Source organism: Danio rerio, chromosome 25 (assembly GCF_052040795.2).
Source record: "Danio rerio strain M-AB ecotype USA chromosome 25, GRCz13ab, whole genome shotgun sequence".
NCBI classification, from domain to species: domain Eukaryota; kingdom Metazoa; phylum Chordata; class Actinopteri; order Cypriniformes; family Danionidae; genus Danio; species Danio rerio.
In genome coordinates, this window is record NC_141045.1 from 32458466 (window position 1) to 32481719 (window position 23254).

General features: G+C 35.6%; 1 protein-coding gene across 2 annotated transcripts in view; it reads left to right on the plus strand.

The window, feature by feature from the left end:
- Positions 1-214: 214 nt before the first annotated feature.
- prr5l (proline rich 5 like) overlaps positions 215-23254 on the plus strand; it is a 50073-nt gene continuing 27033 nt past the window's right edge. For both annotated transcript variants that reach the window (XM_087312479.1, XM_087312478.1), the window contains exons 1-2: positions 215-454; positions 20470-20617. In XM_087312479.1, the coding sequence (XP_087168605.1) occupies positions 20499-20617 (119 nt within the window). In that variant the 5' untranslated portion in view covers positions 215-454; positions 20470-20498. The remainder of the gene's footprint in view (positions 455-20469; positions 20618-23254) is intronic.

Sequence of the window (23254 nt, forward strand, 5' to 3'; positions counted from 1 at the left end):
TATATTAAAACTAATAAATTTGAATAAATTATATAAAACATAATCGCCATAATATAATTATTAAAATTAATATAATGAGTAAAAAATATATTTTTGAAAAAGAATCGTTTGCTTGCACTTGAACCGAGTGATTTGAAGGAACCGAATTCCGGAAATGACTCGGACTAGCACACTTGTTGCATGTGTGAAACAGTTGAACCAAACTCCTCCCACTGAACGCCCACCAGCGGCGCTTCTCAGCGGAGCATCTCGCTCTTTTATCTCACCCGAGGACTACTAAGTTAACAAACTTCAGGCTTGAGGGTTGTACTTTTCATTTTAATAATAGCCTGTGGGGTTTTATAGTGGGGTTCGTCGAAGTTGCTTTGAGCATTTACATGTTTGAAAACGGTCGCGGAAAATTACAATGAAGCTAAACTAACACTCATTCAGGACTGAGTAGAAGAACCAGCGGGTGAGTGAAACATTTATTCAGTAGTAATATTGGAGATGATGAATAAAACGGGTGGAACTTTGTGTCTTTCTTACTAGTTTATAATGTAGTTAGACTATATTGCCTTCAATGAATGTTTCTGAATGGAAAAGCTCACTCATAAGTTTGCTGTGCAGACGCCAGCTGTAAGTGAGTTCCCATAATAGTAGATGGTCTTATTATACATGCATTGAAACTGAATTGCTTTGAATTTCAAGTGTACAGACAAAACACTATTCAAAAACCATACAGGGTTAGAATGGCATCGGACGGGGTATAAAATGCCGATTTTTTTTGGGGGGGGGGGATCATTCCTTTAAATGCATGGGAAAGAATAACTTTTTTTAGCAGTGTTTTCATGAATCTGGACAAACTGACACATTTATAACATTATATATTTATGGTTTGTTTGTTTGTTTGTTTAAAGTTATGATGACAGTTTTCTCATGGTTCAAAAAATATACAATTTGATTATATATATATATATATATATATATATATATATATATATATATATATATATATATATATATATATATGTATATATATATATATATATATATATATATATATATATATATATATATATATATACATACACACACACATATATATAATAAATTGTATTTATTATTATTCAGTGAGGCACATTTTTAGCTGTTGCTTGTTGCCACCTACTGGTGGCTTGCTAAGTTATTTCTACAAAGAAAGAAACACTTAGGGCTCTATTTTGATGATCCATGCGCAAAGCGCAGGGCGTGTCAGAATCCTTTTTTGCTAATATAAGGATGGAAAAATCCGCTTTGCGCTGTGGCTCATGGTCTAAAAGGGTTGAGTTTATTTTCTTAATGAGTTATAGGTGTGTTTTGAGAATAAACCAGAGTCTCATCTCCCATTCCCTCTAAGAGTTGCGTCGCGCCATAGCGCATTTGCTATTTACATGACGTAAAGTAAGTGTAAGTGGAAAAACTGAGCATTTCACAAGCAAGAAAACAGTTAAACAGAGCATCTGGAGCGCGAGAATGGGAGATAAATGATCTAATTTCGCTTTCGTGGATAGGGAAACCTTGTACGCACAGACATCAATTAGCCTATAAATAATTCATTTAGTTTGTTAAGCGCAAAGATTTGTTTCAAACCTAAATTCAGTTCTAATTTCCAGCAAACGAATAACGAACAATAATAACAGAATGTGTTCAAACAACTGAGTTATATCCAATACACATGCTGTGCCCCATATGATCTAAAACCTGACAGGTGGGCAAATCTAAGCTTGTTTTTAATAAAACAAATATAAATATGGATATAATAAATAATACTGCTAATAATAATAACATTATACAAAAGCAAATTGAATGAACTGAAAAAGCCTCACGAGATAAAGAAGGCGTAAAAGCCGTGGTTTTTCATATTTATGTAGGCTAGAAAATAATATGTTTTGTAATATTTTAATCCTTTATATTTATATCATATATATATCCTTAATATTTTAATTCTTTTTCATTTGTAAAGATATTTGCGTATTGCTCTACATCTTGTGTGTAGGCTATTAAGCAGTGTGAAAGCGAGGCGCAACTCTGCGCTGGAGTTTAGACCGGGTTTGTTTTGGTCTCTTGAAAAATCTACTATAGTTTCTCAAAATAGCAACGCGCCAGCAATGCGCCTCAGAACGCCTTCCTTTTTAGACCAGAACTCCTATGGGCGCACAAATGAGCGCAATTGCATTTGCTATTTAAAGGCGCAAAACATCAAAACAACTCTTATGCCAAGCTGAAACTAGCAAACAACAATTGCGTTGCGCCTTGCGCCACATTGCACCGGGTGTATGATAGGGCCCTTAACTTTTGTTGCAAATAAACTCAAATTTCAAGGCCAAGAGACTTGAGTGTGCCCATTTTTTTTATCTATTCAGCTGATATAAGTCTGGCGGGAACACTTTTAGCGTAGCTTAGCATAAATCATTAAATCAAATTAGCCCATTATCATCTTGGTCAAAAAGATTGCTAAGGCTGCCGCAGGCACCGTTGTATTACACAGTACCGTTACCTAGATGGGGACTATTTTCAGGTGCTGTGTAATACCATTGCATCTGTTTTATCCATGGTATAACAGCAAAGTTACTTGATTATAACCAAAGTCTCTTTAAGGCAAGTCTTTTCACTTGGTGGCCGTCTTTGAAACAGTGAAACAGTGAGATAGTGCTCTGGGGCACTATGCTCGGGCATTCTGTCTGAATGGGGAAACATCAAATTCTCCATATCTGTTTGTTTACCATTGAATTTCAAATTAGGAATCACCATTAAAATTAAACAACAACTGTGTCTTTAGTTTCATATCTAAACATCCAAGTCACACAAATCACACAAAATCTGTGGAAACTCCCCTCTGGTCTGAGCCCCTCCCCCAAAAAATCATTAGTATGGCTAATGATGGCTCCTGTACTAGAAGGCGGGCTTTATTCGCCATATAGTGATCGATGATTGGCTCCTGTACTAGTAGGCGGGGCTTTATTCACCATACTGATTGTCACATTTTTCCCCTTTCATAAAGATACGAGTGATATGTCTTGTGTATTCTATAGTCTTTGTTATAGCAGCAGAATGGAGTTTAGTTCCTAGCCATATCAACCTAGAAAATAGCAACTTTTCTTTTCTTCAGTACAAGGTTTAACTTTTGAGGAATCTGGCTTTAAGTTTCTACATGAATTGGAAGCTGTGACCATTTTCGTTTGTATTGGGAAGCAGTTCCTAGAAAAACAGTATATAAATGTGAAAACAGTGGGTGTGGCTTGTTTTTTGTACTGCAGGGCCAGGCTAATTTTTTGTAGTAGAGTATGCATTTCATACTGAAAGATTGGGAAAAGGGTTTGGGTTGTTGCTAGATTGGATATGGTTGTGGCTGGAAGTTAACGAGAATCATTTATATTATTTATTAAATTGTAATTTATTAAATTGTATTGTATTAAAGTCTACCCCCACCCCAACTCTAAACCCAACCACCACAGTAACGTAAAAAAATAGTAGTACTGAGTATTATTTATAATATCTATTACATTACTCAATAAATTGTATTTTTAACGCCTACCCCCACTACAACCCTAAACCCAACTGTTACAGTACTGTAAAAATAGTCAATATAGTTATACAAAGTCACAAAAAAATGCTGACTGCATATCCGATCTAGACTTTACCAAGTGTTTGGGGAGAGTTATTATAAACTTAACATACACCCCCACTTCACCATTTTTGTTTGTTGTCATAACGCTGTCAAAACTGACAGTTGGTGGGGCGTGGTTGGGTATGTTATTCATGCCCAATACCTCAGACAGTAATTTAATTGAAAACAAACAGGAAGTGTATTTCAGATTTCAATTTTGTAATACAAGGGCATACCTTTCTTTCTTAATGACATGCACAGATAAATTGTCCACCACAAAACTAGCATTGTCAACTAACAAAATCAATATCTTTAGTTTGATTTCATGTGTATTTAAAATGATCAAAACTCTTTTTTTCCCTTTCTTTTTTTAAATTTTTTAATTATTTTTTTTTGATCGAGATGCTTATGGTCTATTGTGACTCAATGATTTATGCTAAGCTAAAATTACTTACACCAATACCAAAGAATAGATACAAAATGGTAAAACTCAGCTGCTTAAATGTTAAAATAGAGTATTTTTTTAAAAGTGTTCCTTTAATTTCAACAATGTACTGAATGGATTTACTAAACTTATGTCTTTTGACAATTAATCGCTCAGCTCTAATTGTATGTAAAGTTGTGTTTAGTTAGTCAAGCAATGCTTTCCTCAAAACTGACATGGCTTACTAAAATTTAAATCATACTAACCAGTAAAATAATAAATAATCGGGTAACAATTTTAACTACAAACCTTTGAAAAATATAGATCAACAGTAAAGTTCTGTGTAGCAGAGGGTAACAACAGAGTTGAGGGTCCAACTGAAGTTTATTTACAACTTGGTCATGCAGGCAATGGTCAAAACAGGAGCAAACAGTGTTATGAGGGTATTCCAAAAGCTTAGTCGTGGTCACAGGCAAAGAGTGCTTTAATCGCTGGTGATCGTGACATCCTGGAAGTAAAACTCCAAAGATTTCGCCATATTCTGCTGAAGAAAATTGCTGTAATCACAGTTGCAGCTAGTGCAGCAAAAGACATATTTATTTTGTATATTTTTGGTAAAATTTTTGCTTTCTTAAATTCGATTGTGACATTTGCTGAGTTATTTTACTCAATAAAGTCATTAAATACCTAGTCTTGTTACAAATTTTATATACAGATTTATTTGCTTTAAATTAAACTTTGTAAGGTTGTGGTTCATCTCTTAGCTTTTGTTTTGGTTTATACCTTAGGTGGCATTTACACTAATGCATTTTTGTTTTAAAACACTGACATCTAGCGCTCGGGCATCTTTGAGCTGCAAAAAAGGAACATTTTGAATATGCTAAAGAACCTGTTTTAGTCTGGAAATTCAAAAATGCTGTTGAGTAATTACGATACTTTTTCTTTTTGTCAAAATCAATGTATCACTTTGTATGAAGCTTATTTTCAAAAACTTCCAAAACTCTTCTTTATGGAGAACTTGCTTGCTTTGCAGTCATCCTAATTTAATTATTGTCATTCCACAGTGCAATCCACAGAGGTGAAGACAAATCACCCAAGTGACAATCTTAACAAAGCATGCAAATGAAGTAGCAGTTATAGGAACGCCCAGAGTTTGGAAGTTTCACCAGCCATGATTTAATCAGCATTACTATACCACTCAAACTACACGAGTATCATATAGATAAAGAAGCGTTTGCTTCCAGGACTTTGCATTCACATTTATCTCAGTTACTAGTGAATGTTAACAATGGCCAGAGGCATCAAGAGGATCATTAAAACACAAGTGAAACTTTCAGTTACCATTCTTGTTTGACCAACCTACCTTTGACCAACCCAAGGCTGTGATCTAATCTTAAACAGACTCTAAAGTTTGCAGTCTACTCGGGATTCATTTCGATTTATCATCAATGTTGTCAGGGCATCTCTAAAGAGTTGACGTGAACTTTTAAAGAAGTTCAAACTAAGATTGACTAAAAAAAAAATAGTATACATAAACATGCCTATTTTATTCATAAGCACAAATCGCAGTCTACCTATTTGAATACTCAATTTAAGATGAAAACGTAATGAGTTGTTGCAATAATGATCCGTCCATGTGTGATCATAGGGAGAACCATATGACCAATAATTGTGGGAAAGGAGGAAAGTTTTTGTAAAAGTTTGGAAAAACCTGCGGGATAAGTTTGTTAAAACAAACAAAAAAAAAGAGGCCCCCAAAAACATCTTCAATGATAATGATTATCTTTTTATTGGTCTGATTTTACTGTCTGTTTCTTTTGACCGCCCCCTGTCATTTAAAAAATATCTCAATGGTGAACGCGTCAAGTATAAAAGCCTCATCCATTTTGTGAGGTGTGCTATGCAGCGCCAGGGAAAAGTATAAATCAGCATTAAGATGTTTGTTTTTTTCTGTAGTTCAATAGTGCATTTAACCTGTCTTTAGTACTGTTCAATTTAAATACATTTATTTTACCCCTAATTTTGTGATTTTACATTTTCTCTCACATGTGTTTTTGATATTGCGATATAGGTCTTAAATTTAATGCTTGATGGTCTTAAAAAGGTCTTAAAAAGTCTTAAATTTGACATGATGTTACCTGCAGAAATCCTGTTATAGTGATAATAGATTTTAAAAAACACATACATTTGTATTGTGTTAGTATTGTGTGTTGTGCTACTTACTAAAAAATAGTAGTAGTTACAGTACTAGTTACTTCATTCAAAATGTAACTCAGTTACTTTATCGGTTACTTACACCAAAAAGTAATGCATTACTGTTAAAAGTAATTTTTGAGCTGCTTTTCCAAAAAAAAATGTTTAATGGCCTTATAACGTCAATTCAGTGCTGCATGGAAAATACACTGTTGATTAGCTTCACAGTTTTATTCATTTGCATTCTCACAACTACAACATAAGACAAACTTAAATAAAAAGTCATTTTTGAACTCTAGTTCATTTAAAGGTGCAGTAGGTGATTGTCTTCAGAAGCATTTTTGTTGTGCGGGTTGAAAGTATATTCACAGTCTAATACACTGAAAAAAATTATCCAAAGATGATTCCTTGGATTTACTTACTTTTTTAAAGTTAAGTGGTTGTAAACAATTTATTTGTGTTGAATTTAAACAAACAAATTAAGTTGAACATTATTAAACTTAATTTGTTTGTTTAAATTCAACACAAATAAATTGTTTGCAACAGTTCTTTTGGGTTTTTTTTCATCTATTGTTTTCTTTTTTTTTTTAGTCCTATCAGGTATTTACATTTTCACTTTGAGAGTTGTTCTTTTAAAGAGATTGTTGCGGTTGTTGTAGCTACCAAAATCATATTGACAGGAACAGAAATAAACTGATTCAGATGTTCGTTCGAACTGAAACATCAGAAAACGTGCAATAGGCTACCATAAAAGGTCTTAATTCTACATAGTTTTGCAACCTTAAAGGGGTTCACAAACTATTAAAATATAATGATCTTTTGTTGCACAAATTTTCCCAGAGATGGGAAGGAAGGGCATCCGCTGCGTAAAATCTTGCTGGATAAGTTGGCGGTTCATTCCGCTGTGGCGACCCCGGATTAATAAAGGGACTAAGCCGACAAGAAAATGAATGAATGAATGTTGCACAAATGTGTGAGCACTTTAGTGACTTTTCCACATGCAACAATTTGTATTGCAGATAGACCGTTAATGACGATACCACCATTTACAAACTACAGTTGCACCGCCAGGTTTTTGGAACCGAAGTATCACGATACTATCATAGTACCTGTAAACCGTGCTACCATACACCCTACTACCTAATACAATAACTATTAATTATTAAAACAGCAAATTAAAGTAGGAGTTTATTGAGACAAACGTCATAGTTACTGGTTTATTATTAGTGAAAATTGTACATGAAAATTTGCCTTGCAATAAGGCTAAATGTACACAACTACATCATTTTACAATAAAACAAAAATGTCTTAATATCTTTAATGGGGAAAATTCACACAGACATTTAGTTTTCAGTTAGCCAATCACATCTGGTGAACTGTCTTGCCATTTCAAAATCTCCAAGTTTAAGATCTGATTTCTTTAAAAGTCGATGATCTTCACTGCCTGATAGATATACTATAAAAAAAAGTGGGTCAAACTGGACAAGAAGCACTGCATTAAATTCCATCTTCCCTACCATGTCTTTAAAATATGAAAATATATTTTACCTCAGTATTTTCAATTAAGTTACAGTCTTTCATCTAATTTTACGCTTTAACAACTAAATGAATGCTTAAGTCTACTGAAATTATTGTATTTTAATTTCATTACAACATCAATGCTATAAAAAGAACTTTATAAAATTAAAAATAGTCACATTAACCTTTCACTGGAAGTTTATTGTGGGCTAAAAAAAAAAAAACACTAGCTGTGCATAAAGCCCATTGTATATACTGAGCTGCAGCACAAACATTTATAAATGAACCCATTGCATGAGCTCTGTCTTTAATACCCTGTGGTTTATATACACATATCTCTTAATATAGAGAAAATGTGTCTCAAACACAGTTGCACATCATTTTCCAGACAAGCATAGCTAAATAGTCCACTTCGGTTTAAGCTCAAATGTGCCCCAGACATTATTTTCCCTTACATCATTATTGCTTTCTGAATGTTTTGAGTGTACATGTACTAAAAAAAGTTAGTCAAACTATGTTACCACAATCAAATTTCACGCAGATCCCTTTATAGGACACTCATTGAAATACTTGTTGGGAAAACTTTGGAGTGCTGCTGGGGGTTATTAGAAGACTTTTCAGCATGTATGACTTAAAATCAGTTCTGAAAAAAAAATATTTATATATGTTGCAATTAGGGCTGGGCGATTTGGCAAAAAAAAAAAAAACTAGGTTTTTTATCAAGTTTGACCAATTCAGGATTTCGATTTCGATTTTTTTTATTGTGTAACTGGTCAGCTTAAAACATTACAACAACATGACTGAAGTAACATTCTCTTTATAACTTTAAAAACCATCAGGTTAAGGAACATTGTATTTTTAATGGCCATGCCATACATAAATCGTAAATGTAAAACAAATTCACGAGTTAAATATCGTTGCGGAAGATTTGAATAAAAAAAATATTTGTGTAAATATTGCAGTTGCAGGAATACAGAGGTATTTTTTGCAAGTTTTGCTGAGCCTAGGCTGTCAGTTAGGTTTTGACTTTGTCTTTTGATTGAATGACAGGTTGTAATGCTGCTGCCTTTTTCTTAAATAGATACAGTGGAAGAAAAGGACTGAATATGGAAACCGTAAAGCGTAATTTAACCCAATGCGTGAAGTTGTGGACGTATAGCAGGAGCAAATAAAAGCACCAGATGTGTGTCTAATATAAAATAATATATTTATTCTATTTTTCTTTTCCCCCCTTTCAAATATCAATCATTTGATGCACTTTGCTCCACTCTCTGTGTTATGCTGCCTGATCATTCTGGTTTTCAACTAGGTCCGCTAAATGACGTCATGGGGGCGGGTGCTTTCATTTTCACTGCTACAGCTGCTGCTCACCTCTTCTCGTGTTCAAACCAAAAGATCGGCGTGGTTTTTCACATGGCAGGTTTTTACGCCCTTCATACATGTTGAGATCGAGTTTATCGACTTGATGAGGGAATATGTCTTGACAATCCACAAAGACGTGACTTAGTAAAGCGTGAAGTCATGTAGGATTTTACTTGTTGCATTAGTCTAAATGTAAATCCCCTCGTCAGGCAGTGCTGCAGTAGTGTGAGAGAGGACCAAAGTGCATTTGATGCAAAGGTATTAACAAAATACCAACAAAATACACAACTGCAGACACTTAAATGCTTGTATTTGTTGTATTTGCACCAGCTCTGCGATGCATGCCCACAACTTCATGTATTGAGTTAAATTAGGCTGTCCAGTCTCTGTGTTCAGTCCGTCACTACCATCATTGAAACCCAGACAGGCAGTCAAGCAGGTCGCACACCAGAAGCGCCGCGGCACGGCGCGCACATGAGTTTAAAGTATCACACACCAGACGCGCACATTCGCATAATATTTAACATGAAACTAATCAGATGCCGCTCTGTGGCGCGGCTGAAATATGAACTGTGTCCTGAATCGTGGCTGGGCAGCGCCGGTGTGTGTATAGAAACTTATGATTAGAATTCTAAAATCCATGACGCTGCGTGGTGCGGCGCGTCGCAGAGCGGCGCTTCAGGTGTGCGTGCTGCTTCATACAGAGAGTGAACCAAAGCGCATTGGTGCCATTATAATGTATCTAATATTTTTTATAAAAAATTGTGATTTCTCGATTTAATATAAAATTAAATCGTCGTCAAAAAGTAATTCGAATTAATCGAAAAAATCGCCCAGCCCTAGTTGCAATCAATATCATGAAGTTATCTAATATGGCAATCCGAATACAGTTTTAGAGTTTTTAATAAAAATAAATTGTTGTTAGTTTAGTTTAGTTAGTTTAGTTTATTTATATAGCACATTTTTTACAACACAACGTTGCCCAAAGTGCTGAACACAATCAATACTAAACATGAAATCTACATCACATAAATAACAATTAAAACATAAGGCAAATCCCTCAACATTAAAAAGGCTCAAATACTAAGGAACAAAGATGGTGTTTCAAACGCTTTTTAAAAACAGGTAGAGTTGGAGCGTGTCTGATGTGGGGCGGAAGCCCGTTCCAGAGTTTTGGGGCGACAACAGCAAAAGCCCGATCCCCACTTCGCTTACACCGGGACCTTGGTACAGATAGAATAAATTCATCAGAAGACCTCAGTGACCTACCAGGATTGTATACATGTAGCAGGTCTGATAAGTATGATGGTGCCAGATTGTTTAAGGATTTAAAAACAAAGATCAATAGTTTAAAATCAATTCTCGACCTAACAGGCAGCCAGCCCAGAGAGGAAAGAACTGGGGATATGTGCTCAAACTTGCGAGTCCCTGTCAGAAGTCTCGCAGCTGCATTCTGTACTAATTGCAATCTGTTTAGGGCATTTTGACTAATACCCACATACAGAGAATTACAATAGTCAAGTCTTCCCAGAATAAAAGCATGGATCACCTTCTCAAGGTCATTAAAAGAGAGAAACGACTTTACTTTTGCCACAAGTCGTAAATGGTAAAAACTGGATTTAACAACTGTATTTACTTGTTTGTTAAATTTCAGATCACTGTCGAATTGAAATCCTAGGTTTCTAACAACAGGTTTTTGATAAGTGGAAAGCTCACCAAAACCTGATAAATGCAGAGGGTTAGGATCGCCAAACCAGACCAGCTCAGTTTTTTCTTCATTGAAATTTAAAAAATTTGACGAAAGCCAGCTCTTAACCTCGACTAGGCATCTCATAAGGGAGTCAAGCTCCTTTTTATCCCTACTTTTAAAAGGGACATAAATCTGAGTGTCATCAGCATAAAAATGAAAAGCCACCCCATATTTACGAAAAATTGATCCTAAAGGTAAAATATATAAAGAAAATAAAATAGGTCCAAGTATAGACCCTTGTGGAACTCCACATGTCAGGGGTCTGGAGGATGAAAAAGTCTGACCAACATTAACGCAAAAGCTTCTGTCTGACAAATAAGATCTTAACCACTTAAGGGCAGAGCCCTGAATGCCCACTAATCTCTCAAGACGAGAAATAAGGATTTCGTGATCTGTAGTGTCAAAAGCTGCAGTAAGGTCAAGAAGCATAAGGATCACAGAGTGCCCCGAGTCCCTAAATAACAGAATGTCATTCAACACACGTAGCAGTGCAGACTCAGTACTGTGATATGCCTTAAAACCCGATTGAAAAACTTCATGAATACTGTTGAGCTCCAGATAGCTCTGCAGTTGTGTTAAAACTGTTTTCTCCAAAATCTTAGATAAAAAGGGTAGCTTAGAAATAGGTCTAAAATTGGACAACACAGATTTATCCAAACTAGGCTTTTTCAAGAGAGGTTGCACGACGGCATGTTTCAACTGAGAAGGCACCACACCAGAAACAAGACTCCTATTTATAATGGATAAAATACTAGGGCCAATAATCTCAAAGGCTTGCTTAAAAAACTTTGATGGAAAAATATCCAATGGATAGCTGCTAAGTTTGATCTTGCCTACTGTATCAGTCAGAGATAGAAGAGAGACAGGTGTGAAACTAACAAGTGCAGCAGGGGACACATCCGGTTCCGGAAAAACAATATCAAAGCTAGCAATCCCAGACCTAATTGAAGAAATCTTCTCCGTAAAGAAGTTTAAAAAAGCTTCACATGTATCACATGACTCCTCCATAACAACATTAGACCCAGGGTTAATCACAGAACTTATGCAGGAGAATAAAACATCAGCCTTATTTTGATGAGTACTGATTAATTCAGAAAAATATTTCCTCTTAGCCTCCTTCATAGAACGCTGATAATTAGAGAGAGATTCCTTAAAGATCTCATATGACACCTGCAGTTTATCTCTCTTCCACTTGCGTTCAGCCTTTCTGCAGGCCTGTCTAGATGCCCGAGTTGTCTCATTTAGCCAAGGCTCTGATCTAGGCTTAACAGTTCTAGTTTTTTCGGGGGCAACAAAGTCTAAGATTGAAGAAAAAGAGCAATTGAACAATTCCAGTAACTGGTCAACATCCATATAAGAGGGAGGGTCCTCTAGCATAGTTGTATGTTGTTCATTAATGTACAAATCTTTAAACAGATCAATAGAAGAAACATTAAATCTACGAAATCGCCTGAAAACAATAGGAGAGTTGCTTATTTCATGGGTAAAAGTGATCTCAAAAGTGACTGCTTTATGGTCTGTAAATGCCATATCGTCTAATGCAACATTGCAGATTGATAGACCATATGTCAAAACACAATCCAATGTGTGCCCCTGGTTGTTAGTGGGCCCTTGCACATGCTGTGTCAAATTAAAAGAGTCAATAAGATTTAAGAAATCCTTAGCTAAATTGTCTTTTGGGCAGCAAACATGAACATTAAAATCACCCAAAATTAAAATATTATCATATCTAGGTAAAATACTGCTCAACAAGTCCCCAAACTGTTTAATAAAGTCTTTAGTAGACCTAGGAGGTCGATAAATTAATGCACATAGGACAGGTCCTGAGCGTTCATTTATCTGAAACATCTGTAGCTCAAAGCTGGAGAAAGCATCAGCACGCACGGGCTGGCAATTAAATGTTTTTTTAAAAATCGACGCAAGACCTCCCCCTCTGCCAGAGCGCCTCGGATTATTAAAATAAGTGCAGTTTACTGGGACAAGTTCAGAGAATGGACTAAGGTCCCCATCAACTGCCCATGTTTCAGTCAGAAATAAGAAATCCAAATCTCTGGCAGTGAAAAAGTCATTTAATATGAATGTCTTATTCAAAACGGATCTTACATTGACCAAAGTTAATCTTGTAGGTACCTGGTGGTGATCGTTTTCCCGTGGTATTCGTCGTAGCTGGCAAAGATTACTTAAATCCACTCCTCGCCTTCGACAACGCGGCGAACAAATCCGCGTGCTTGCTTCACAAGAGGTTGGAAAAACAGAAACCAAGCACTGGATCGGGGGATCAGATGTGCGGTAAGGAATAATCCTGTAAAAATCCGGTATGAGGTCCGAGGAGAAACGAGCCCTGCAGTTCATCCCTGCATCCGACAAACGCACTTTAAGACTAATTAACAAACCACCGCGTTTACCACGTTTTCTGCGGCGTCTTCTCCGAAAGAGGATGCATGGAAGCCGGCATAGGTGAGCTGGTAATGACAGTGAAGCAGGGTGATTGTAGGTGCAGGATCCACTCGGCTCGCTGATCAGCCGGTTTACCATACCATTTCTAATGTTCAAGAGCGTTTGGCGATCATAGACCAACAGAGCCTCAGAATGTTGAGCCACAAAAAATAAAACTAAGATTAATCTTAAAAACAACTGTAGAGGGTTCAGACGGCAGGCCGCAAACACTGGCGCCATCTTGACACGCCTTATATGTACCTTAATATAATCTATATCTCTAATATACATTAAACACAAACAAAAAACAAACCATATATGGCTCTTTGCAAAATAAATGGTTAATTGTAAAGGTTTTGGCCCCGATCACCTTCCATACTTCTATATGCCCTTGTTGTATATAATAAATGCATAGACTGTGCTGTTCTTGTTTTTAAAAAAAATCACTCTGGTTATTTAAACTATATAACCATCATATTTGCTCCAAACAGGCCTTCAAAAAGTTGACGTTGACTTTAAGAGTCCACTTAATGTACTTAAGCCCGGTCAGCAGTTGAACGCAGATGATAAATGAGGCTGTTTACTCTCCTCCGGTCATGCTTCGAGATGCTGCAGCCTTAATTGCATTACCTAACTGGCCTGAGTACTTGCTCATGTCTGTTATTAGAAGTTCACCAGCCAACCATCTAACCATCAGACAATCCAGGCCTAATTCACAAAAAGCAGTCAGTTAATTAATGAATATGCCAAAACTGGAAGAATGGGTTATTTTTAAGGAGCGTGATGTCTTGGTTGGTGTGATTTATGATCAGTCACCCCATAAGCTCAATTGAAGCGAATTATGCATGAGAATGAATCGACGGCAGTGGGAGTCTGCAGCATGACTTGTTTTTGGCTTCATAATTAGCAGATGGTGAGCATGGATGCATGAAATTTTCATTCATGATGTTAGACTGTGAATGAGCTCACTTTCTTGCAGCAAATAACAGGGTGGAAGCAGTTTGGGGCCACATTTATCAAAGCTCATTTGTCCTATAAAATAAATATGTAATTAAAGAGAAAATATAAGTCTGCGATAGTGGTGTAGTGGTTAGTGCGTCGACACATGCACTTAGGTGCTCATGAAGACCAGAGTTCAATTCCTCCCTCGCGATCCTATGCCTATCTCTGCTTTCCTGTCTATACTCTCTACTTTCCCATACAATAAAGGTGAAACCCCGGAAACAAATGTTTATTTAAAAAGAAAAACTTAAAAAAAATAAAATTTAAGGAAATTGTGACTTTTTTTATTTTATTTTTTTATATATTTTATAATATATATATATATATTATTTATTTATAATAGAAATGTATTTTATTTTTATAGATTATAATTCTTTTTTAAATAAATCATGACAAATCTAAAAAATGCAGATACAAACTTCCCGATCTAAGAAATAAAGTAAGAATTCTGAGTTTGTATCTTGCAGTCAACTTTGTTTTTCCAAAATTGCATCTTTATACTCTCAATGCGTTTATTGTGAGATTCTGAAAAATAAAGTCAAAACTTATTTTTTTTATATCTCAAAGTTCCGTTTTTTTCTGAATTACATCATACATCATCATATTCCCAAGATTTTTATCTGTATATACAGTTGAAGTCAGAATTCTAGAGAAAGTCTTTTTAGTTTTATTTCGGCTAGAATAAAAGCAGTTTTAAATTTTTTATGAACCATTTTAAGGTCAAAATGATTAGCCCCTTTAAGATAATTATTTTTTCGACTGTCTTCAGAACAAACCATCGTCCTACCATAACTTGCCTAATTACCCTAACCTGCCTAGTTAACCTAGTTAAGCCTTTAGATGTCACTTTAAGCTGTATAGAAGTGTCTTGAAAAATATCTAGTCAAATATTAATTACTGTCATCATGGCAAAGAGAAAAGAAATCAGTTATTAGAGATGAGTTAATAAAACAATTTTTACAAATGTGTTGAAAAAATCTTCTCTCCATTAAACAAAAATTGGGCAAAAATAAACAGGGGGTCTAATAATTCTGACTTCAACTGTGTTTATATTAGGGATGCACCAATGGGATTTTTGTTCTATTCCTCTGATATCAAAATTACAGCAATTCCAGCATTTTAAATGTAACATTTTTTTGTAAAAACTTAAAATATAAATACACAGAGAAAGTATCATTATATTGAAACATAAGTTCATATTTTCCAAAAGAACTAACCTCAGAGGTATGGGATGGGAAAATATCAATCTGTAAGCATTTTTTATATTTTAAATGAATGGATAATAAAAATGTGTTATGGATGTGACCAAAAAAGTCTGCGAGTTTACAATATACAACATACTTTGTAGATATTCTGTGAATTAAACTCAAAGGAAATCATGCTTATCAAAAGGATAATAGTTGGCTCACAATAGAACAAACATGATTGATTTGATTTTATTTGACATTTTTTGCATTTATGAGGTAAAAGTGTCGATATGGATGTGAAGTCTCTCCGTTATGGATGTGACAGATGTGAAATTGCCACTTGTTTGACTTTGGTAAATCAAATATAATTGTTTGAAAACACTGAAAGAGACTCTTTTTTTTCATTTTTACAGTACTAAAATTCAAGCCTACACACAAAAAAAAATCTTAGAAAGGGTTTCGCTATTTTGCTGAAAACGTTATATTTTCATGGCATGGTTGACATTTGCATGCAATTGCCCATTGCTCATTTGCCTAAAGCACAGTAAAAGGAAGTTTTTTTTATTATTATTTTTTTTTAGAGAAAAAATATTTTATCATCATTTTCTCACCGTTCACTTGTTCATGACCTATTTGAGTTTCTTTCTTCTATTGAACACAAACAATTATATTTAAAATGATATTTTTATGCTGCTTGCTGGGATCTTTTGTCTATCATAATAATCTTGTTTTTCTTATGGAAGTCAAGTGACCAGAATTCTTCAAAATATCTTCTTTTGTGTTCAACTGATAAAAGAAATGTAATCAAGTTTAAAACCACATGAGGGAGAGCAAAGGATGAGGTAATGTTTTTGGATTGGATCCATTTAACATTCAACTGTCCATTATTTCCAGAGAAACAAATTAAAGAGCCCCAATTATGCATTTAAAATGTCATATTTTGGTTTTGGTGGTCTCAAACAAGGAGACGCAGTGGCGCAGTAGGTAGGTGTATGTTTTCTCCGGGTGCTCCGGTTTCCCCCACAGTTCAAAGACATGTGGTACAGGGGAATTGGGTAGGATACATTTTCCATAGTGTGTGTGTATGTGTCTGTGGATGTTTCCCAGAGATAGGTTGCGGCTGGAAGGGCATCCGCAGTGTAAAAATGTGCTGGATAAGTTGCCGGTTCATTCCGCTGTGGCGACCCCGGATTAATAAAGGGACTAAGCCGACAAGAAAATGAATGAATGAATGGTCTCCAACAACAGTCTCATATACATATATGCTGACAAAGTCCCATACACCAGTCTTTTCTGATCTTTCCTTTGAAAACATCTGACGATTCCCTTATTGTAAGTGTGTAGATTGCTGAAGCACTCGTCAGAAAATGACAGGAACACAGCACAAGGCTGAGGATATAATGCTGTGGTATTTAAAAAAAAATAAACTTCAACCACTGATCTTTGGGTAGGGAAAGTAACTCTAACTTTCTCTCACACTTCAGAACACAGCGTCTTTGTGACATGATTCAACTCTCTGCTGTTTGTCTCTCTCTTTTTCTTTCTACAGTCTTTGTGGGCGGGGCCGGGGCTTTTAATTTTCCCAGGTCTGTGCATGCTACAAATGGGCAGATCTTGAGTTCCATGTCAATGTTGCGGAGACACGGCTAAAGACTTGTTACCGCAGCGATTCATTTGAACCACTATGAGTTGACTTTTATAGATGAATCAATAGTTTTAAAAACGGTGCACTTTCAGATTTAAGCCTTAGCTAAATATTTCATTTCACTTAGAGCTATGTTAAACACTGCACGGAAATTCATTTTCTAAAACCCATAAAAGCGGCTCTTTAATATTCTAATGTAATTTTTTGCTGTTCATTATTGCATTATTTGAGAAATATCCTAACATAGTTTACAAATCGCTGCTTCAGAAATATACATATCGACACACTAAAGTGAACACATTCTGTTTTTTCTACCTCTTTTTATTGTAGGTCAAACTAAGCAATAGTTTTGTGCCAGCTCTTGAACATGCTGCACAGACATTTTATACATATTACACTCAGGTCTGATATTTTAAACAGGTTATATTTTGTGTTTTGCAAGTATTAAATGTTTTTTCTCTGAGAAAAAAACTTTGGTATATGCAAAAGATGTGCAACTCATTGTCTCCATGTACTTATTAACCATCTGCTTTTTTCATATTATTGCAGATAGCTTTAAATTAATCTATCAGCTTATAAATAGCAGTGACTGACATGTCAGTGCATTCCTAATATCTATACTTATGAGAGTATATAGGTATTTTGAGTATGGCGAAGGAGAAACGTGGAGTTTGGAGAAAAAGGCTAAAAGTTTTGTTTATAACCCATAATTCTAAGCCCCGTAGCCAGCCTGGTAAAAGGGGTGGTTCTTTTTTTTGTTTGTTTGTTTGTTTTTTTAAGTGGAGTTGTAGTTTTTATAACTTTTTCTCATTTTATGACATTTTAAACATCATTTTTAGCTGAATTAGCATATCAATTGGTCATGATAAACACAATTTTTGATATACGATAAATATTTCCTAAAGGTTTGTAATGAAGAACTGTAAAATAATACTTATTTTTAAAATACATATCACATCATATATCATTTGAAAAAAAAATAGGAATCTGTTGAAGTTTTAAATAAAAAACTGTAGTCTATTGTCATATATTAGGCAAATTACAAACTGGACAACACATTCAACTTTCCTTCAGAATTTGACCATTTGAATTAAAATAAAATAATATTAATAATAATAATAATAATAATAATAATAATAAAATGTAAAATTCATGGATAACAACAATAGCCAAAATATTATTTAAGTCAAATTCAATATGGTCCGTTTATGGTGCTTCACACCATTTTATTGCTCATTTTTGTTTCAAGAATAATGTCCAAGATTTAGAATTAAAGTTACCTGTAAAATGTTTTTGCTTTTTCGATGAGTTATTTTCACCATTTATGATGGCGTAGCGAATATCAATATCAACTTGACTGATTCTCTCCAGGTAAAATCTTGCAATTTCTACTGTATTGTTAGAATCATTCAATATTACATCGCAGTTGTACATAAAATAAGAATTTGTAATACATATCACAATAATTAAGACTTTTTTTGCTGTACTTTATTTGTAACAGTTATAGCTTTTCTCGCAATTCTGACTTTATAGATTAAAAACTTGCAATTCTGCAAGAAAAAAGTAAAAACAAAATTGTATATATCTCACTATTTTAAAATTATATCCTATAAATCTGTCAAATTTCATGTAAATTTCTGCTTCACTTTTCAAAATCTAACATAATAGAATTCTCACTTTTATTGTCAGAACTGTGAATCTCGCAACTATAAGGAAAAACGGACTATTCCTAGTTTATGGGCTTGTTTTTGACGATCCAGGCGCAAAGTCCAGGGCGCAAAAGCATTGGGCATTGTGTCAGAATCCACTTTTGCTATTTTAAGGACGGGAAAATCTGCTTTGCGCCATGGGGCATGGTCTAACAAGGTTGAGCTTATTCGCTAAATGAGTTAGGTGTGATTTGAGAATAAACCAATCAGAGTCTTATCTCCCATTCCCTTTAAGAGCCAGTTGCATCACGCCATAGCGCATTTGCTATTTACATGGCAGACTTTGTAAATGGAAAAACTGAGCGCTTTACTAGTAAGAAAACAGAACATCTACAGGCGAGAATGAGAGATGAGCCTCCTCATTCTTTACTTTACTCTTGTGGATAGGGAAACATGTTTTACGCACAGACATCCATTAGCATATAAATAATTCATTTTGTTTAAAAACGTAAAGATTTGTTTTAAAACTATTTCTAAATTCAGTTCTAATTTCCAGCAAACAAATAAATGAACAATAATAACGAAGTGTGGTCAGAAAACTGAGTTATATCTAAATACACATGCTGTGCCCCATATGGTCTAAAACCTGACAGGTGGACAAATCTAAGCTTGTTTTTAATAAAACAAATATAAATATGTTTTTTTATATTTAAATGACTTTAGACCAGCTTTGATCTGGTCTATTGAACAGTCTATTATAGATCCTCAAAATAGCAACGCGCCAGCAATGCACCTCAACACGCCTCCTTTTTTAGACTAGAACGCCTATGGGCGCACATATAAGCGCAAATCCATTTGCTATTTAAACAGCGTGGTGCAAAACGTCAAAACGCCTCTTGCGCCAGGCTGAAACTAGCAAACAACAATTGCGTCGCGCCTTTCGCCGGGTGTTTGATAGGACCCCAAATCTCAAAATTCTGAGCTTATATCTCACAATCCTGTCTGCATCATGCAGTTTTGACCGAAACAAGCTTCCATAGCCATCCAATATGACATAATCACCATTTTTCCCCTGGGTGGATAAAACACCAGTTCAACCCATCATAGGCTTTACAGTGGCAGCTTATAATTAAAGACATTGTTTGCTTTCTCATGGTTGCCACTGCATCATTTTTTCCCCAGCACTGTTTTGTGTGGGACCAGATTGAACCTATTATTAGACAGTTGGGATAAATATGTAAGTTTACAGTTGCTATGTGGTATCAGCTGTGTGTGGGATCAAGTTGTGATGCCGTCAAGAGAGCAAGACAGCTTGACTCAGACTTCTAGAAAGAGTTTGAGCGTAGGAAACCAAAAGGAACTACGTTTGAACGTGTCAGCATCTGATACAGGCATCTGCTCAACAGCTTTCACTGCGATCATCAGATACCTCTGCAGCCATAAGTTCACCAGGAAGTCGAATGTCAGGCTACATCTCAAAGGAAGTATGCTTGTTTGTATCATAAATGTTCTGTGTGGCTTTCGCTATGACACAGGCATCGATATAAATGAGTCACCACAGATGAAGCAAGTAAACAACTGCCTTTTTGCGGTGGTTTCAAGCGTCACTCTTTCAGTGTACCTTGTGGGACGTTTTGCATGTATCGTGACTTTCTGTCTCTTGTGTTTGTTCTAGCACGTGCCTGTCCTCATTCAAAAGGAAGCATGGGGTCATTACGAAAGCCCAGACCCCGTTTCATGAGCTCACCCGTGCTGTCAGACCTCGCCCGCTTTCATGCCAGCTCGCCAACTTTGCAGCTGTCCAACGCCAGTGTTTGGAACAGGTGGGTGTTTCCCTTTCCCAAGGATGAGAGAGAAAGAGAGAGAGAGCATTGTTTCATTAATTGCCATGAGATTTGAGGATGTGTTTGGGCTTTTTCTAGACACAATAGAATGTGCTTTTTCTAGACACAAATGTATTTTCCCAATTTTTTTTTTTAAGTATTGAACTAAATTGAACTGAACTAAATAGAACTTTAACTCTGAAAACTGGACTAATAAGGTTTCAATTGCGATTTACTAGAACTTCTATGTTAAGCTGCTTTGACACAATTTACATTGTAAAAGCGCTATAGAAATAAAGATAAATCGAATGAATTGAAATTAATTATTGAGAATAAACTGATAATAAATACACCAATATTATTCACACCAGATATACACTATTTAGGTTACTATAACATTTATTCTAAACTTCTGCCAGTTAAAAAGACACTTTTGTGTATTTGTGTGTTTACTATTGTGTATTTCGGGAGAAGTTGATTAATTAGCATGTTGTAATGCAGCAGCTGGCGATGCAGTGGCGCAGTAGGTAGTGCTGTCGCCTCACAGCAAGAAGGTCGCTGGGTCACTGGTTCGAACCTCGGCTCAGTTGGCGTTTCTGTGTGGAGTTTGCATGTTCTCCCTGCATTTGCGTGGGTTTCCTCCAGGTGCTCTGGTTTCCCCCACAGTCCAAAGACATGCGGTACAGGTGAATTGGGTAGGCTAAATTGTCCGTAGTGTATGAGTGTGTTTGTGGACGTTTCCCAGAGATGGGTTGCGGCTGGAAGGGCATGCGCTGTGTAAAACGTGCTGGATAAGTTGTCGGTTCATTCCGCTGTGGTGACCCCATCTTGATAAAGGGACTAAGTCGACAAGAAAATGAATGAATGAATAAATAATCCAGCAGCTTTGATCTCTCCTGCACTGCATACAAGGGTTGGCGATAAAATCGATATTGGTATTCATTGACCGAACACTGTTGTCACCTAAAATAAAAACCGATAATAAAAAAATTCAATATGTACAGTGCTTCCTCTAGGATTTTTTCCAGCTGTGGCGGCAGACCTTTTTTACGCAGATCTACCAACTACCTGTGGCGTTATTTCAATGACAGATGTCGTGAGCGCAGTACTACAAGTCGAGCTCGCATTTATGTAATAGCCTACGAGCATGCCAATCTCTTTGCTTGCGTGCCGATTTCCTCTGCTCGTGCACAAAACTTCTTGCACACCCTCAAATATACGCTGCTCAAGCACAGACCTTCTTGTGCGCTCTCAAATAAACGCTGCTGAAGTGCAATTTAGTGTGTTTATGTAACAAATATGTCTCCAACATTTATTAGATTTGCTAGGAATATTTATGAATGTTTCCAATAGACCTACAGAGCGGTATTAATGCGTCCTGAAGTAAACTGAAACGGCTATACATCGTGTTTGATGGCCATGCACCTGTCAGTCAGCCAGCCAGCCAGCCAGTCAGTCAGTCAGTCAGTCAGTCAGTCAGCACGTAACCTTAAAGGTTCAAACAAGTAACGCACAGCACTTCTACGGTTACAGAAAAGTTTGCACTGTTATAATTCACTTTCCTTTTAATGCATTTTGGTGCAATTATCACTCACTTTAAAAAAAAAAACAAAAAAAACATGACTGAATGTTTTGAATGAAAAGCTGTAATGTAGCCGTGGCGGGATAAATTTTGGCGTGGCGCCCCGCCATAGAAGAATAAATGTAGCAGAAACCATGTATGTAGTTTCGGTATGAATCGCTGTAGTTTTATTAAAATGTGACTGCTGAGCATTCGCCTTGGAAGCAATGCCAATAAGCTTAGTGTGTCAGTTTGTCATTTCCAATGGAGGTACGACATGCACATGGTGTGCAAGTGGCGCACACATAATGCACGGGCATTTTCCAGGCACACCTAGTTGAAAAACATTTGAACTTTTCAGAAAGCCCAGAGCGCTAGAACTAACGAATCTGCTTCACACTTTGTGTGAAATAAACACATTTCAGTGATAGCGGCAGATTAATTTCCCCAGACAAACACAAAGCATGCACTCACGCTCGTCACTTCAGGTTAAAATAACACACACACAAAAATAAGTGCCGTATAGCAGCAGTGAGGAGATTGTAACTAAAAAAGGATGTTACCAGAGTGGCTTTTGGGTTTCTTTTCTTGTGCATCCCAGCCACTAGCACCCCATCTGAAAGACTTTTAGCATTGGGGTGATGTTGTCATTCAACTTCAATATTTGTAATGTTGCAGTATATTTGAATAATGATAGCTGGTTCCTTTACTTAAGAGCTTTTTGTTTTTGCCTATTAAAACTATTTGCCACAGTAATGTTGGTAAATTAAAAAACTAAATAAAAAAAATATCCTAATATTCCTAAATGTATTATTAAAAATATTTAATACTTATCAATTTTGCATTTTATTAAACATAATATTGTGATGTCGCTGTCCATCAGCTGTCATCAAATAATATGTACACTATTAAGCTGTTTAAAGTACAACTTCTGACACATATTTGAGAACCCAAAAAAATTATATTTATAAATTATATTTATAAAAAATTTATATTTATATAATAAATTATATTTATTAAATTTATAAATTATATTTATAAATTATATTTAAAAATTATATTTATAAATGCGTCAC